This window comes from Acomys minous (assembly GCF_964271855.1).
Source record: "Acomys minous genome assembly, chromosome: 6".
Lineage (NCBI taxonomy): Eukaryota > Metazoa > Chordata > Mammalia > Rodentia > Muridae > Acomys > Acomys minous.
Window position 1 is genome coordinate 108832759 of NC_140487.1, and position 17557 is coordinate 108850315.

The 17557-nt window shown below is 53.1% G+C and overlaps 2 protein-coding genes across 4 annotated transcripts; one reads left to right on the top strand and one right to left on the bottom strand.

The window, feature by feature from the left end:
- Window positions 1-1579: 1579 nt before the first annotated feature.
- Window positions 1580-6736, bottom strand: GPR3 (G protein-coupled receptor 3). 2 transcript variants are annotated; one of them, XM_084787537.1, is made up of 2 exons: window positions 6689-6736; window positions 1580-3632 (listed from the first exon to the last, which is right to left on the bottom strand). In XM_084787537.1, the coding sequence occupies exon 2, from the start codon at window positions 3622-3624 to the stop codon at window positions 2635-2637; it is 990 nt and encodes a 329-aa protein (XP_084643663.1). In that variant the 5' UTR covers window positions 3625-3632; window positions 6689-6736; the 3' UTR covers window positions 1580-2634. The 2 variants fall into 2 exon arrangements, with proteins under 2 accessions (XP_084643663.1, XP_084643662.1); XM_084787536.1 differs by lacking the exon at window positions 6689-6736 and adding an exon at window positions 4721-4842.
- CD164L2 (CD164 molecule like 2) lies at window positions 5378-17210 on the top strand (the record flags this gene model as incomplete). Of its 2 annotated transcripts, XM_084787549.1 has the most annotated exons (7): window positions 5378-5666; window positions 13088-13512; window positions 13867-14028; window positions 14131-14202; window positions 14608-14652; window positions 16266-16410; window positions 16880-17210. In XM_084787549.1, exons 2-7 carry the CDS (start codon window positions 13425-13427, stop codon window positions 16884-16886), a joined length of 519 nt encoding a protein of 172 aa, XP_084643675.1. In that variant the 5' UTR covers window positions 5378-5666; window positions 13088-13424. The 2 variants fall into 2 exon arrangements, with proteins under 2 accessions (XP_084643675.1, XP_084643676.1); XM_084787550.1 differs by lacking the exon at window positions 16880-17210 and having other exon boundaries at window positions 16266-16414.
- Between the last annotated feature and the right edge of the window lie 347 nt (window positions 17211-17557).

The window sequence follows — 17557 nt, forward strand, 5'->3', positions numbered from 1 at the left end:
GTTTGAGCAAGCTGCTTGTCTTAGGCTTCAGTTTCTGTAGATGTGTGACAGTAGAAACGTTGAGCGGGCCAGAAATGTTCCGATGGCTTTGGCCAACTGGAGGAGGGCCTGCCAGGTTGACCTAACCAGAGCTTCCTTGTTTGTTGAAACAGGGCTTATGTAGCTGGCCTCAAGCTTGCAAATGAGCCGAGGCTAGCCTTTAACCCTTGATCTTCCTTCCTTCCCTCTCTCAGTGGGATTACAGACATGTACCGCCACACTTGGCTGGGGGTTTTTTGGTTGGTTTTTCCATTTTATGTCAATGGGTGTATTGCCTGCCTGTGTAACTGTGCCTGGCACCTGTGGAGGCCAGTAGAGGGCGTTCGATCCCCTGGAACTGGACTTCGCAGGCAGTTACGAACCACCCTGAGGGTGCTGGGAATTGAACCCAGGTTCTCTGTAGAAGCAGCCCCAGTGCTCTTAACCACGAAGCTGTTTCTCTGGCCCTCACTTTATGTGTATGTGTGTGTGTTACTATGGATTCAATCCAGAGCCTTGGCAGCACTCTACCCCTGAGCTACAGCTACAGCCCTTAGGTGATTTGAGACAGAGTCTCCCTGTGTAACTCAGGTTGGTATTGAAGTCCGTGTGTGGCTGAGGCTGGCCGGGTACTCATGACCCTCTCTCTGCCTTCTGCCTCTCCAATACACTCCAGCCCAGGGTGTGCCCTGACGCTATGTCTGCCCTTACAACGAGCACAGGCATTTTCCCTCCCTAAGCCCCAGGGTTCAAGTCTCCAGCTGCACACACTGTTATGTGGAGAAGCAGCTTTACTGGCTCCACAATGACCAGACCCCATGTAAGCCACTGGCCCCAAGGATACAAGGCAAGGTCCAGAAGGTTCTAAACCCCAGGGTAGGTTTTTATTTTATTTTATTTTTCCAGGGTAGGTTTTTTTTTAAAAAAATGGAAATGAAAGTCACTGTCCAGGGGACTGAACACAGATTTTTTGGGGGTGGGGGTTTGAGACAGGGTTTCTCTGTGTCACCCTGGCTGTCCTAGACTCACTTTGTAGACCAGGCTGGCCTCGAACTCACAGCGACAGCCTGCCTCTGCCTCCCCAATGCTGGGATTAAAGGCTTGCGCCACCACGCCCGGCACCTGAACCCAGATTTTGAAAACACGTTCCAGGTTTGAATATTATATTTCTAGTGGTATGACCTCAGCCACAGTTTTCTCGTCGATGTAAAGTGGTGACGATATCACCTGTGCTGGGTGCACAACGCAGGGGAAACACTGTTGGAAGGTAGCTATTACTGTGCCCAGAACTTGCAATGGTAGAAACACCTTCCTCATAACTGAGGTCCAAACTGAACTGACGCTACTATGGGTACCCTCAACCTAAGAGGAGTCTAATATCCTGGTTCCTGTCTGGGCGGTGAGGCTCTTGTGAGCTGGGTGTCCAGGGTGTTGTCCAAGGGGCACAGACATCTTGCAGGGTCAGCCACACTCCATTCTGCGATTCCAGCTTCCCAGATTCTTTAGGGAGTCCCGCCCTCCTGGCTCAGCTCCACACCAGGCATATGCACAGACACAAATATTTATCAAAAATTCATTTTTATTTATTGAGTAGGGTTGGGGACTGAACAGGAATGCACTGGGGGCCATACCCCTATTGGCAGAAGGGTGGGGTACTGGCTCTTGCCCCGCCTCCTCTAGGGCACCTCAGGGTAAGGCCTGGCCCCCCGAGGCCATGGCTATGGCGCTGAAAGCCTGGCTGAAGTGGCGATGGGGGTGCGTTTTATAGTCCCGGCTGCCTTAGCCAGGTTGCAATTCCCCCAAATGGCCACCAGAGGGAAGCCGGGCCTCAGCGCAGAGGAATTCTCGGTTGCTCAGGTGATGGCTTCTTAAAAAAATAAAAAACCAGAGGCTGGTGTGTTCCCTCTGCAAACCCGAGCAGTGCGGGCCTGAGCGGGGAGGCTCTGGTTTCTATGATCTCTCTGATAAAAAATAAGCAAAAAATAACAAAATACGTGGTTTCTCTTTTTCCATCCGCCCCTCCAGGAACTGAGGTCAGAAACGGGGACGTGGAGGCTGGGGATAACCCTGGTGTGAACTAGATTTCAAGGTGTGGCTCTTTTTTTTTCCCTTACCACCCATAAGTAATTTATAAATAAATAAATAATAAATAGATAAATAAATATACCTTATTTGTATGTTCACATATATAGAGATAAATCTTTCTCTCATCTAGGCAACTAAGTGATTTAACTCTCTGTCTCTGGAGCTTCAAAATTCAAAAGTAAAGTGACAAGGTCAAGGTCAAGTTTCAGGGAAGGAAGATCAAGGACTTGGAATGGCGCTGTGCAATCCCAGCATTCTGGAACTGCAAACCACTTGGGTTGTGAGACATCTCTGAGTGGACCACTGACCTTCTGGAACATTCTAGACCCATGCAGCCAGCCGGGCTGGGCCCCTGCAGGAATCTTGAATAAGACCCTAAAAAACACCCAATGTCCTAGAACTCCAGAACCAGCTGGGTCTTCAGGGCGTGGAGCTGGGGTGGGGCGGGGTGGTTGGAACTAAAGCCCTGGTGGTCCTAACATTCTGGAGTTCTATAGTAGTAGTCAAAGCCACAGGTTCACCAGGATGCAACTAGACGTCACTAGGGGACCGGGACCGGAACGAAGTCTTGGAAGTAGAACAGCCGCAGCAGATGGCCCACAGCACCTTCTGCACGTCTTGGTTGCGGAAGGCGTAGATGACCGGGTTGATCATGGAGTTGTAGGTGGCAGGGAGCAGGGTGAGATAGGTGTAGAGAGATGGCGAGTTGGCATCTCCCAGTAGGCAGTAGACAGTGAAGGGCAACCAGCAGGCAGCGAAGGCGCCAAGCACCACGGCCAATGTGGCGATGCCCTTGCGGGTGGCCACGTAGTGAGAGGCAGGCAGCAGGTGTCGTTGGAGGGCAATCTGCTGGGCATGGCGGCAGACGATGCGGCAGATCTGGGCATAGAGCTGCAGCATGATGCCAAACACCATGAAAAAGGCGATGGCCAGAACCACCAGATGGTTCTTGGAGAGTGGATACACCACACCACACGTGGTCAGGCCATCCCGGCAGTTCCAGGCCAGCACGGGAGCCAGCCCGAGGCCCAGGGCACCCACCCACACCAAGGCCAGCATCACGTAGGTCCGAGTGACTGTTGTCTCTGAGTAATAGGTAAGAGCGTTGTACAGGGAAAGGTAGCGGTCAACAGTGATGGCCAGCAGGCTGCCGATGCTGGCAGTAAAGGCCATGGCGAGCACGCCAACCAGCACCAGGCTCATCTCCGGTGAGCCAATGCAGAAGACAGCAGCAAAATGCAGGACCAAGCCCAGGCCTGCCAGCAGGTCTGCAACGGCCAAGCTGCCCACCAGCAGGAACATGGGGGCACGGAAGGCGGGCGTGCCCACAATGATGGCCACTACCAAGGCGTTCTCGCAGGACACCAGGGTGCCTGAGATGCACAGCACCACATCCCAGGCCTTGGGCAAGGGCAGCAGCGTAGCTGGGCCTGTGGGCTCCTCTGCTGGGTCCACGCTGCTCACATTCACGCTGCCTGAGCCAGCTGAGAACCAGGCCAGGAAGCTCCCTGCACCCCACATCTTGGTACCTGTAAAAAGAAAGGCCCCCCGTGAGACAGTGACAGGCCTGTATATCCTGACATGAGGCCCCTGGAGGGAGGAGAGAAGCCTCTGAGGATGACTGGTAGGGTAGCGATGTCCTGGTCCCCAATTCAGGTCCTGATGCTCTGGCCCCAATACTTTGTCCTCTGACGCCTCCAGGCCTCTAACTAAATAAGAGTTCCTTTTCCTGGTCTCCTCACCCCCTCCTTTCCATTCCTCTAAGTCCTAAAGACCTCTTTGCCACGTGTGGTCAAAGAAGTGAATCAAAGCTTACTATAAGTGAATGAGGGAAACCATAGGATTCAAGGGGGTGCCCTGAAAAGGCTCATGATGAGGGAGTGGGAGTGCCCTGAGAAGAAGAGAGAGACATGTCAAGGAGGAGGGCAGTCAGCTCCCTCCCATCAGAGATGATGACTCTTTCCTGAAGCTCCCAAGACCCCTCACGATTCGCAGCACCGTCAGCCTCAGGCTCCGCCCCCAGGCAAAGCCGGTGCAGCTCCTTGCCAGCCCCCACTCGACATTCCTAGGGTAACACCTGGGAACTCATTTTCCCTACACTCTCTAACAGACTACTGTCTCCGGACAGACCTCTTTTCTTTTTTTTTTCCGCCCCCTGACCTCTGTGTCTCCGTAGCAGACACCCCCTGGTGGAAGCCTAAATTCCTGAGTCAGACACCCCCACCCCCACTTCTGTCCGGACACCTGGATCTTGGGCCTGACTCCGCCACCTGCCTTAGATAGCTGAAGCCCTAAATAAGACACCTCCCGCTGCTCGGACGCCAAAGTGCTTGCCCCAGACGCCTCCTGCCCTCTCAACCTCAGATGACCGCCAGTCCCTCCAGAGCCTCGGGTCCCGCAGGAATGCTCACCCTTTGCCGGGTCACCCCATCACACCTCTCGGGCAGCCGAACACTCAGGGAGCTGCCAGTTAACGCAGAATCTGCTAATCCAGAATCCCAGCTAGGATCCCTCCCGACCCCGAGCAGCCGCAAGCAGCCTTCCGCCCGCCCAGCGCCCCTGCACCCTGTGTCCTCCCAGACTCTGGGTACCCGCAGCAAGGCCCACTACTACTCACCAGTGGCTCAGGACCGGGCGCGGCCGGGCCGCGGGGAGCCTCCACTCAGGTCCTGGCAGTGCAAGGTGTGCGAGGACCCCAAGAAGCCCCCGCGGCCGCGGGAGACGCGGCGTGAGTCACCCCGCCCCACCCCGCCCCCCGGCCCCCGGTTTGGTGACGTCAGAAGCCCAGTCGGCCAATGGGCACGGCGCGCTGGAGCGCAGCGCGTGCTGCGCGGCATAGTAATGAGGCCTCGCACCGCCCGCTCCCCCATTCATAAAAAGTGACCGTGGCCGCGGCCCCGCCCCCTCCGGAGCCGGCTGGCGCTGTCCTTGACGCGGCGCCCTCTGCGGGTCGGGGGTTTTGGGGGCGCTAGTGGGAGAGACTCAGAAGAGACTCAGGGAGGCCACAGAGGATGTGGGAAGAGGCAAGGGAACCAGGATAGTCTGCGGGGGGTGATGAGCATCCTCGGGTAGCAGAAATGAGCTGACACCAGACAGGTGATGAGGAGAAATAGGCGGTGTCCCCGGTGAGGGTGACAGGCTTTGCTTCTGATAGGCCCCTGAGGTGACAGTGACAGGAGCACGAGGGAGCAGGGAAGTGGGTGGCTGTGACGCTATGAACGTGGTGACAGGATCTTGGAGGATGGTGACTGTGGGACGTTGACGTGGGGGCGGGGGACGGGCCGGTTAGGGCTCCTCAGGGCAGCCACAGCAGTGTCAGGGTGACTCTGCAGCATGATGGAACTCAGAGACTCAAGGGTGGCAGAGGTGGTGATAAGGCTTTGGAGATGAGTATTCAGATGAAGGAACTTCAGGTCACTGTGACCCTGTCAAATGCTAAAGGACTGAGGCGACAAAGCTAAAAGAGGGCTTTGGGGTCCTGGAATTGAAAGTCAAATGACTTGTGAGTGGGCGCCAGAGTGGGGGAACAGGGTAGGAAGTCTGTCTGGACGGTGACCCAGCAGGTAAGTTGCTGCCAGGACAGGTCCCGTGATGCTTGGATTGGAATAAGGAGCCGGGTGACGTCACTCCTATGGGCCCAATAGCGTTCTCGCAGCACGGGAGGGTGCGCCTGGCAAGATTTCAGAACCTGAATTATTTATTCAAGGATCTGGAAAGCCAGCGCGGTGGGGGAATCTGGGGGGTGGGGTGGGGGCAGGTCACTTCCCCGAAGCAGCAGGACACAGGGAGTCGGGAAGAACTTGGAAGCAGAAGAAGCCAGCAGCTGCGTGCTCAGAGCAGCCTCTCTCTCTGCCCACCCAGTTTAGTACCAGGGGGTGGGGCAGGAAGAAAACTTCCTTTTCGCTATCCCAGCCAGCTCTATCCCTAGGGGAAACCCCGCTCATCAGATCTGACCCCAGTGGCCAGTCCTGCCCCCCTCTCCCTTTGATCTTCTCTGGAATGTTCAAGACTGTAGGAGGGTGATGGGAGTCAGGGGTCAGGTAAGGAGGGTCTGAGGCTGAAGAAAAGAAGAAGGCCAAGAAGCAGGGCCCATCATACCCTCACGGAGATGGCAGAACCTGGGCAGGACGGCACACTTTGGGGTCGGATATGGGAAATGCAGCCGGTGGGAAAGGTCAGGAGTCCACTAGCTCCATTTATTTCCTAGCTGCGTGACTTTGAGACGTCTGCCAGACCTTCTGAGCCTGTGTGTTCACTTCTAACCTGCTGGGGACTGTTTGGAGGGGTTTGGCCCACTATCAGCACTGGCCGTCAGTGGTATAGCTGGCCACTGGAGGCCACCTGGGAGGCACAAGGGGACACTCAGAAAAGGAAGAGTGGTGCCAAGGAGCTGCAGGCTCTTTCATGGCCTGCCCCTGTGCTAGGGCCCTTTGCTCCCTCCAAAGAGCCGCTTGTAGCCACCTCTTCCCCCCCAAAGGGCTTCCTGACCTCTGTCACAGATGACCAGCTGACCCTGTCCCTGTCCATATCTACTCTGTGTGTCATGTTCTAGGGTGTTGCAGGACCCCTATAACACAATACTCACCTGAGCTTCCTTTTCTGCTTGCTTGGAGTCGCAGTCTGTCCCACTGCAGGATAAGCCACGTGACAGCAATGCCTGTATTTGGTTTGTGCCTGACATACGATGGTATTCAGTTACTATTATCTGTTGGGTGATGAAATGTAGCAGGGACAGTCACAAAGGCAATGGGAAATGGGGCAGTGACGCACGCCTTTAATCCCAGCACTCGGGAAGCAGAGGCAGGTAGATCGCTGTGAGTTCGAGGCCAGCCTGGTCTACAAAGTGAGTCCAGGACAACCAAGGCTACACAGAAAAACCCTGGCTTGAAAAACCAAAACCAACCAACCAACCAACCAAACAAACAAACAAACAAAAACCCAAACCAAACAAACAAACACTTGGGCTCTGTGGCACACACCTATAATCTCTGTGAGTTCCAGGCCAGCTTAGTCTACAGAGCGAGTCTAGGACAGCCAGGGCTACATGGAGAAACCCTGTCTCAAAAAAGCAAACAAACACCCCCAAACACTCAGCTGTAGATCAAATAATAAATATCTAAACACATTAAAAGTAAACACATTCCAAGAGAGAAAGACAAACACAGTGAAAGCGACAGTGGTCCTGATGGTGTGTCTAAGAGAGAAGACAAGTGCATCACAGGGCATCAGCTCCCCAGCACTTGGATATTAACCCCTCTCCTTATTTTTAGCCAAGTCCCCAACAGAGAAGGGAGCAGAAACAAGGTGCTAGGGCATTGGGATGAAAGTGGCAGATGAGCGATGTTTTGTTTTTGTTGTTTTTCGTTTTGTTTTTTATTTTTTAAAAAGAGTTATTTATTATTTATACAGTATTCTGCCTGTATGTGAGCCAACAGGCCAGAAAAGGGTACCAGATCTCATTATAGATGGTTATGACAACCCCCCCCCCCCCCCGTGTGGTTGCTGGGAATTGAACTCAGGAGCTTTGGAGGACCAGACAGAGTCTTTAACCTCTGAGCCATCTCTCCAGCCCTGTTTTTGTTTTTTTAATATATGTTCAAGCCGCTTTATTTGTCTTTTAAATTTAATTTATTGTGTATGAGTGCTCTATCTGCATGCACACCTGCGTGTCAGAAGAGGGCACTAGATCCCATTGTAGATGGTTCTGAGCCACCATGTGGTTGCTGGGAGTTGAACTCAGGAACCTCTGGAAGAGCAGAGAGAGCTCTTAACCTCTGAGGCATCTCTCCAGGCCCCGAGTGGCCATTTTGCAGTTCACTGATCTGCTGGTGAGAACTACCTACCAGGTATGGGGGGGGGGGGTACATGCCTGTAATCTCAGCTCTTGGGTGATAAAGTATCAAGAATTTGAGGTCACCCTGAGCTTCATAGGGAGTCTGAGGCCCGCCTGGACCACATGAGACCCTGTACCAAAAGAAAAGATGCCCCTGTGTGTCACTTCAAACTTGGCCTTTGCCTCCTCCACTCTGTCCCCCCTAGCTTTTTTTTTTTTTACTTGTGTGCATGTGTGTGTTACTATGTTGAGTGTATGCCATGAATGTGTAGGTACTCAGAGGCCAGAAGATGGTATCAAATGCCTTGGAGCTGGGTTTTATATGTAGTTGTGAGCTGCCTGAAGTGGGTGCTGGGTCCTTTAGCAGGGCAGCAAGTGCTGTTAACTGCTGAGCCATTTCTCTAACTCTCTCCTGCCTTCTCCCCCGACCCTGGCTGTTCTGAGATCTTTACTTCAATACCGTCCATATCCTGCAATCTGTGTTTAGATTAGTTTTTCTTTATATAATAATTATAAAATCCCACCCAAGCAAGTTGTGTCCCTCCGCAGTGCCCCCAACAACCCACCACCAAAGTGGGTGCTGAATCTTAAATATAAAGACGACGTCCTTTGCGGTCCTGGACATTTGGGCTAGTTTTCTTCAAATTTCTTCTTAGTGACAGTTGCCATCCCAGGGTGAAGACTTAACCGACCAGGTGTTTCTACTGAAGTAGGCAGATGGCCGTGGACTTCATTTGCATGTCGCTGTGTTCTTTATGGTGAAGGTTGCCTCTCTGGCTGCCAGGGAGGGAGAGAACGAGGGTGTGTATCTAACTTGTGAGCTGCGGGGAGACTCAGAGACTGAGTGAGGCAATAAATTCTCACATGTGTGCTCACTCAGGCACCAAAGTGTGTGTGTGTGTGTGTGTGTGTGTGTGTGTGTATGAGAGAGAGAGAGAGAGACAGAGACAGAGACAGAGAGACAGAGAGACAGAGACAGAGAGACAGAGACAGACGCAAAGAGACAGACAGAGACAGAGAGACAGACACAGAGAGAGACAAACACAGAGAGACAAAGAGAAAGACACAGAGAGACAGAGACAGAGACAGAAACAGACGATCTGTAGCCCAGGCTGGCCTCAGACTCCACTGTATCTGGCCGGGGTCAGCTCTTCTCACCTGCTCTCTCCTCCCTGAGATCCTGTCCAGGGGCAGCACAGTCCTTTCTCAGTCCCTCTTGCCCCCTTCCTCCCCGCTTCTTCCCCAGCACCAACACATGTGCCAGTCTTTCCCACCAACAACCTGTACAAAACGAAGGGGCAGAGGTCACATTTCATTGTCCAAATTTGGACTTACTGTCCAAAACCACACCGTGAGTGGTGGAACTGAACGGCGAAGCTGTAACCAAGCCCAGTGTCTTTCCCACTCTAGCATAGATGGCACCCTTGCCCTAAAAGGGACTGAGGAGAAGGTGGGGGGGTCTCACAGACAAACTTGCAGTTCCTCAGGTGGCCAGCAGATGGCTATGCACATTCCTGCCAAAAGAAACTTTAAAAAAAAAAATTGTTTATTTTTATTTTATGTGTGTTGGTGTTTTGCCTACATGTATCTGTGTGAGGGTGTCAGATCTTGGAGCTACAGACAGGTGTGAGCTGCCATGTGGGTGCTGGGAATTGAACCCAGGCCCTATGGAAAAAGAGTCGGTACTCTTCACCGCTGAGCCAGTCCAATTGAACCTTGTTAAAAAATTATTTTTATTTCATGTGCATTCATGTTTTATCTGCATGTATAGCTGTGTGAAGGTGTTGAATCCACATAAACTGGAGTTACAGGCAGCTGTGAGCTGCCTTGCGGGTGCTGGGTCTTCTGGAAGAGCAGCCAGTGCTCTTAACCTCTGAGTCCTCTCTCTAGGACCCCCCAAAATTTCTTTCATTTGGAGAAAGGGTCTCACATAGCCAAGGCTGACCTCAAACTTGAATGTCTGTTCTTCCTTCTCCACCTCCAGAGTGATGGTATTACAGGTATGCAGGGACCAGACCCCGGCTTCCAGCATGCTAAACAAGCATTCCACCACGTGCGCTTACACACGCATGCACCCCAGTAAAACTTTTATTATTTCAGGCTTCTCCACCTGCTTGGGGACCTGGGGCTTACATTCAAAGAGAGGGGCAGCTGGGTGTGGTGGCACATGCCTTTAATCCCAGTACTTGGGAGGCAGAGGCGGTGTGTCTGTGAGTTAGAAGCCAGCTTGGTCTACAAGAGTCCAGAACAGCCAGGGCTACTCAGAGAAACCCTGTCTCAGAAAAAAAAAAGGGGGGGGGTATGTGCCTCAGCCCGTGTGTGTGTGTGTGTGTGTGTGTGTGTGTGTGTGTGTGTGTGTGTGTTTTTCTCACAGGAGACAGAATAGTTTGTACATGTTTGTTTTGTTTGTTTTTTTACAGATCCATTCATTGAACCAGTGTTCTATTTTAAAGTTTGATTTATTTTTACATCGTGTGTATAGAATTTTTGTCTGCATATATGTCTGTGCACTGCTTGTGTGTCTGGTACTCTCTAGGGCCATAAGAGTGGGCATCAGAGCCTCTGGAACTGAAACTATTAAAGACTGAGCTCTAAGAGTTAGCGATTGAACCCAAGTCCTCTGAAAAAGCAACAGGTTGCCAGGCTTCATGGCCCATGGCTTAAATCCCAGCACTCGGGAGGCAGAGGCAGGCAGATCGCTGTGAGTTCAAGGCCAGCCTGGTCTACAAAGCGAGTCTAGGACAGCCAAGGCTACACAGAGAAACCCTGTCTCGAGAAAAGAAAGAAAGAAAGAAAGGAAGGAAGGAAGGAAGGAAGGAACAGGTTCACTTAACCACTGAGCAACCTCTCTGGCTCCTCATTCAACCAATTTCCAATAACAGTGTCCTCTTCAGAGCCCGGAGTTGGTGGCACATGCCTTTAATGCCAACACTTGAGAGGCAGAAGCAGGTGAATCTCTGAGTTCAAGGCCAGCCTGGTCTACAGAGTTCCAGGACAGCCAAGGCTACCCTGTCTTAAACCTCCTCCCCAAAACAAAACAACCAGTGCCCTGACATTGAGTTGGAATGGGTGCTAGGAGGAAAGCAACACTGAGTATCTCTTTGCCAGGCACAGAGAAGAAATACTGCAGTGAACAAAAATCATTGCTTTTGCACACACATGAACACACAAATAAAAATAAAGTTAACTTGAGAAAAAGATACCCCAGATGAAATCCTTTTTTTTGTTGTTTTGTTTTGTTTTTTGAGACAGGGTTTCTCTGTGTATTCTTGGCTGTCCTAGACTCGCTTTGTAGACTAGCCTGGCCTCGAACTCACAGTGATCCACCTGCCTCTGCTTCCCAAGTGCTGGGATTAACAGCGTCTGCCACCACTGCCTGGCAAAATCCCTTTCTTTCTTTTTTTTTTTTTTTAAAGATTTATTTATTATGTATACAGTGCGCATTAGATCACATTACAGATGGTTGTGAGCCTCCATGTGGGTGCTGGGAATTGAACTCAGGACCCCTGGAAGAGCAGACAGTGCTCTTATCCACTGAGCCATCTCTCCAGGCCCCAAAATCCCTTTCTTGTTGTGATGTTTTTTATTTTATTTAGGGTTTTTTTTTGGCGGGGGGCGGGGGTTGGTTTTTCAAGACAGGGTCTCTCTGTGTTAGCCTTGGCTGTCCTGGACTCACTTTGTAGACCAGGCTGGCCTCGAACTCACAGTGCCTGCTGCCTGTGGAGGCTAGAAGGCAGCACTGGATCCCCTGGGACTAGAGTTCCAGATGGTTGTGGGCCACCATGTGACCCTAGAATCAAACTGAGATTTGGAAGAACAGCCAATGCTCTTAATTACTAAGCCATGTATCTCTCCAGCCACCCCTACCACACCCCCTTCCTGGCTGTCCTAGAACTTTCTTTTTGTAGATCAGGCTGTCCCCAAACTCACATAGATCTGACTACCTCTGCCTCCCGAGTGCTGGGATTTAAAGGCGTGTGTGTATGTGTGTGTGTGTGCACGCGCATGTACCACTATGCTGGGCTAGCACCCCATGCCCTGTATGGCAGGTGGTCTTTGCTTAGTTTAGCCTTTAACTCCCTCTGTAGCAAAGAAGTTCAAGGATGATTTTTTTTTTTCGTTTTAAGACAGGGTTTCTCTGTGTAGCCTTGGCTGTCCTAGACTCACCTTGTAGACCAGGCTGGCCTTGAACTCACAAAGATACACCTGCCTCTGCCTCCCGAGTGCTGGGATTAAAGGCGTGAGCCACCACTGCCCAGCTCAAGGATGATCTTAAGCTTCTGATGATCCCAGGAGAGGACAGGCTAAGGACTAAGAGGGCCACAACTGACTAAGAAGGAGCTGCGGAGCTGGACGTGGTGGCGCACGCCTTTAATCCCAGCACTCGGGAGGCAGAGGCAGGCGGAGCGCTGTGAGTTCGAGACCAGCCTGGTCTACAAAGTGAGTCCAGGACAGCCAAGGCTACACAGAGAAACCCTGTCTCAAAAAAAATCTAAAACCAAAACCAAAAGAACAGGGACTAGAGTGGTCCCTAACCTTCCTAATGCTGCAACTCTTTAATACAGTTCCTTCTGTTGTGGTGACCTCAACCATAAAATTATTTTTGTTTCTACTTCATAGCTATAATTTAGCTTTTTTGTTTTTGTTTGTTTTTGACGACAGTGTTTCTCTGTGTAACTTTGGCTGTCCTGGAATTCACTCTATAAGACCAAACTGGCTTCAAACTCACAGAGATCCTCCCGTCTCTTAATTTTGCTATTGCTATTAATTGTTTTTTGTTTGTTTGTTTTTGTTTGTTTTGTGAGACAGGGTTTCTCTGTGTAGCTTTGGCTGTCCTAGACTCACTTTGTAGACCAGGCTGGCCTTGAACTCACAGCGATCCGCCTGCCTCTGCCTCCCTGAGTGATCATTGCTATGAATTTTAATGCAGATACTTTTTGAGATAGAGGTTTGCCAAAAGGGTTGCGAGCAATTGCTTGAGAACCACTAGAGTTTAGATGATAAATATATACCTTTAGTCCCAGCACTGGTCTACAATAGTGAGTTCCAGGACAGCCAGAGCTACACGTTGATTCCCTAAAAACTCACCAAAACACAATTGCTATGTCGACAAGCCAGATCTCAGAGAGATCTGCCTGCCTCTCCCTCCAGGTGCTGGGATTAAAACCTTGAGCCACCACTTTGAACTCCTTTCTTGAAGCGGCCAGCCTTCGGTGACCCAGCTGAACTTAATCCTGAGCCTTTTGTCCAGGCCCCGCCCCAAATCCCGGAACACAGCCACGCCTCTTGGCCGTGTGTCTTCTCGGGCTCTGCTACAGCCAAAGCTCTACCTGACCCTCCTACCGGTCGCGCCCACCAGCCACGCCCACCAGCCAGCCACGCCCCCGTTGCCCAGGTCTCCCTCGGGCAAGCTCGGCGAGTGGAGTCAGGAAAGGACGCGCCACACCAGCTGTCCGCCGACCCCCAATCCCGGCCCCACCCCGCGCCCATGGCCGCACCCGGACCCCGCGCCTTGCGAGCTGCTCTCTACGGCGGTTGTTGTTACCTCCTCCTGTGTACCCAGCTGGTTATAGCTGGTAACGCTGGGCAGGATTAGGGGTCCAGGCAGGGGCAGGTGGAAGGTGTAGCTTACTTTATTAGCTTTGGCTTGTGGAAGGGAACTTTTTTCGATGTCTGCAGAGCTCCAGGATGTGTTGAGATCTTAGCACAAATTTATAGGCTTCAGGTGTTGGGGGCTAGGAAACTTAGGCGGGTATGGAGAAGGTGACTCCAAATGCCCCTGGGAACTTACCCCCTGGGGGGACAGGGGGTGCTAGGTGGGTGTAACCAGGACATGTACAGAGGTGGGAGCCACTGTCGTGAGAGAGGTGCTGCAGCTTGGGGGCCTGGCACTTTGCTGCTTTCTTCCCATTTCTACCCCCAACTCCCAGGTAAAGGAGCTCGTGGCTTCGGGCGAGGAGCCCTGGTCCGCCTGAATATCTGGCCTACTGCCCAAGGGGGCTGCAAACACCTGGGACACTGTGACCTTTGTGTGGACAGAGCACACAACGTCTCCACTTGCGTTTGGCAGCAATGTGGTCCCGAGGAGCCAGGTACGCAGTCGGGTCCTCCTTGAGTCTATCCTCCGGGTCTAAACCCTTCCACACGCACCTTTGGTCCCACACCTCTGTCTCCCCTGGTGCTTCTCTCACCAGGACACTGTGTGGCCCAAGCAGAGGTGGTCAAGGAAGGCTGCTCTGTCTATAATCGCTCAGAGTCATGCCCAGGTAAGAGAGTTCACCCTAAGCCTACATAAGGAAGAGGAGGGCGGTGTCCCCAGCCACAGCCTGCCTCCAGGAGGTACTAACTAGCCTCTCACAGGGAGTGGGCTGCACCCACAAACAGCTGGGATCTTGCCCTGGCTGATGTCCTAGCCTATAAATTGATCCAGGTGTGCCCAGGGGCTGGGGGAGCCTGCGTTTCCTCTGAAATAAGGCACAGTGAGGTCTTCGGAAAGAGCCCTTTAGCTAGAGAAGGGGTCAGGGTGGATGGGGAGGTGGGAGGTGGGAGATGAGCAGGCTTGGGTGGGGCAGCGGTGGGATCTGAATAGAAGGTGGGTCCAGCTATGGGTCTAGGCTTCGGGTTCCTGATAGGGAGAGAGCTGTTTTATTGTGGATTTCCTGTCTCCTCAGCTCCCCACCACCATCCCACCCATGAACCGAAGACAAGTACAACAGGTAGGGTCCTCCCCAGGAAATGGAGGTAGGACGGTGGCAGAAGGGAAGGGCAGTGTGGGGCAGCAGCACTGACAGGCATGCTTCATGACCCCGGTCCTCCGAGGCCTCTCCCGGTGTGTTTCTCCACCTGCAAGACGGGGTTGGGCGGATACATGCCTCACAGCGCCGTGAGGACTTAGGAGGCTGTCTTAGGCCCACTTCAGCGTCTGACACATCCAAAGCCATCAGGAAGCGGCAGCCTCCGTCCCTATAGGTTCTGGGAATTCAGGGTGCTTGGAGCTGAAGAGGTGTGGCTCTCCGGTTGCTAGGAGATGCCCTCAGTGACCACCTGCTGCAAGCTGAGGTCCCCAAAGTAGGAAGGCACCCCATCTGCCTCTAGGTCCCCAACTCCCACTCTCAGGCCTAGAGGTCACTAAGCTGAGGCAGCATGGCCGAAGAGGCTCTTGGTTAATTAAAGCCGGAAACTGATCTTAAAGAATAAATTATTGATGGCTCGGCTCCCTCGGCTTGAGCCCCAGATCTGCCGTGCCCGGCTCACTTCTTCCCTTTCTGTCCTCTTGCCCCAGCATCCTCTGCAGCTCTGAGCCTCAGCCAGCAGGGCCATCCTCCTCATGTAGCGTTCTTAGATTCGGCACCGTCCATGTCCTCCGGAAAAGGAGACCCTGGTCCCAGTTGGGCCCCTGTCCGTTGTCTGAGAGTGCTCTTCCACTTATCGGTGTTTTCCTGCCCTGGGCACCTGGCCCAGGGCCTGAAACGAAATCCCTGATTAGTCTGGCCACCGAAGCCAGACTAGTGACTACAGCGCTGAGGCCTTCCCTATAAAGGGGGGCAGGGCAGAGGGGAGAGTCAGGGAGCCAGCCAGGTCGGGGCCCACTGTCCAGTCCTCACTTGCCCGCTCAATAGGGTGCTGACCTTGGGCCTCCACCTCTCCTCTGTTTCTTCCTCTCTCGGTTGAGGGCTCTGAGTTTAGAAGTCCTGAGGGCTGCACCGTTTCATCTGTGCCGCAAGCCCTGTGCCCGTTGCTGGAAGGGGGTCTGTTGGCTGAGCTCTAGGTCTGTCCCTTCCTCTACTGAGCTAGTGAGGGATGGGGGGGGGTGAGGGTGAGGCAGGGGGTAGCAGGGGGCAGGGGGCGGGGGGAGATGTTAGGAGCACTTGGTCACTGTTGGTCCCATGTCACCAGGAGACCCAGAGAGGAGGTGTGTCTGACATAAAGCTATGGACAGCCTCAACTGTCCCTTCCACCAGCGTGCAGGGCTTGAAGGGCCTAAATGAACTCTCTCTCTCTCTCTCTCTCTCTCTCTCTCTCTCTCTCTCTCTCTCTCTCTCTCTCTCTCTCTGTGTGTGTGTGTGTGTGTGTGTGTCTCTCTCTCTCCCCTCCCCCTCCCTCCATTTCTCTCCCCCATGTGGCGTGTGTGTGTGTGTGTGTGTGTGTGTTACTGTATAGGCCTCACTGGAAAACCTAGGCAAGGGTTCCACCCCTGAGCTGCAGCCCTCCACTAGACACTGGCACATGGTAGCCTAGGCCCCATCGTGGGGACTCAAGTCTCAAGGAGTCCGCTATGGGATGAGTCTGGGATCCTGGGTGGCTTCTTGCAACCTGCCTCACTCCGCAGGGAGCCCATCGGTCCCTGAAGCCCACAGCCCTGGTTTTGATGGCGCCAGCTTCATCGGGGGCATTGTGCTGGTACTGAGTCTGCAAGCAACAGCCTTCTTTGTGCTGCGCTTCTTCAAGGCCAAGGACAGCACTTACCAGACACTGTGAGTACACAAGCAGAGCCCAGCTGCCTTCCTGACTCCCTCCTGCCTGGCAACTGTCTCCCTGTGGGCTGGGCCCAAGGACAAGGACTCCCCCTGGGGGAGCCATACCCTTTCTTTCTAACCTCTAGCTGAGGTTATCCCTGCCAGATGATGGGTGGGACCTGGCCTCAGCTCTCGGAGTTCTGTGTCTGAGAGTCCAGCTGAGCCTGTCTCTTTGTCTCCTCATGCTGCCAGCAGGGAAGAAAACCAGTAGGTGACAGCCCCCAGGCCAGTCCCCAGCCCACTGCAGCCCTGGCTGCTGCGGGTGCACAGTGTGGTTTTCTCTGATGAAGGGGCTGGGCGAGGCTTCTGTGTGCCTGCTGTGTTTATTCTTATTAAAGTGTTTATTCTTCTATTTGTACCCCTGCTCTCTGGAAAGGGGGGGGGGGGAGCCTCGCCTCTGAGTGTTCTCTCTGTCTGGCCTCTACAGAATCTGACCCCAGTGGTCCTGGCTCCACATTTGAAGGGACAGAGGACTCAGAGGCTCTCTTGGTTGCCTTATGGGTACAGGGGGTGGGGCAAACCTTGGCCACCAGTTTCTGGTCCTGTAAGCACAGGGCACCAAGCAGGCTTAGCACTGATGGCTGACAACTCCTTCCTGTCCTGGGCCTGGCACACCTGCAGCTGAGAGCGTCTTTCAATCACCTCATGTCTCAGCCAGCCAGCTGGGCCCCCAGCCTGGCACTGGAGTTCTGCTGTGTCTTCCCACCAACCCAGTCTGGGGTCGTCTACCACCAAATAAAGGTCCTGTTTCCACCCCATGTATGTCTTGGGCTGTATTGTGGCTTGGATGGGGCGAGGAGCGGGGGGGGGGGGGGGGGGGATTTCTGTCTGATACTGTTGTGGTCCCTCCTTTAAGATATTTTCAAGCTTCCCGTGCAACCCTGACTACCTGAGTTCAATCCCCAGGACACCCCACATAGCGGAAGGAGAGAACTGAACCTGCAAGCAGTCCTCTGACCTGCACAGGTTCACTGTGCACATTGGCCCACCCCCCCTAAACAAATATAAAAACAATAATTTTTTTTTTTTGGTTTTTCGAGACAGGGTTTCTCTGTGTAGCCTTGGCTGTCCTAGACTCACTTTGTAGACCAGGCTGGCCTCGAAC

What these genes read in the sequence shown, in the direction of transcription:
- GPR3 (XM_084787537.1), bottom strand. Translation starts at nt 3,624, where the DNA reads ATGTGGGGTGCAGGGAGCTTCCTGGCCTGGTTCTCAGCTGGCTCAGGC.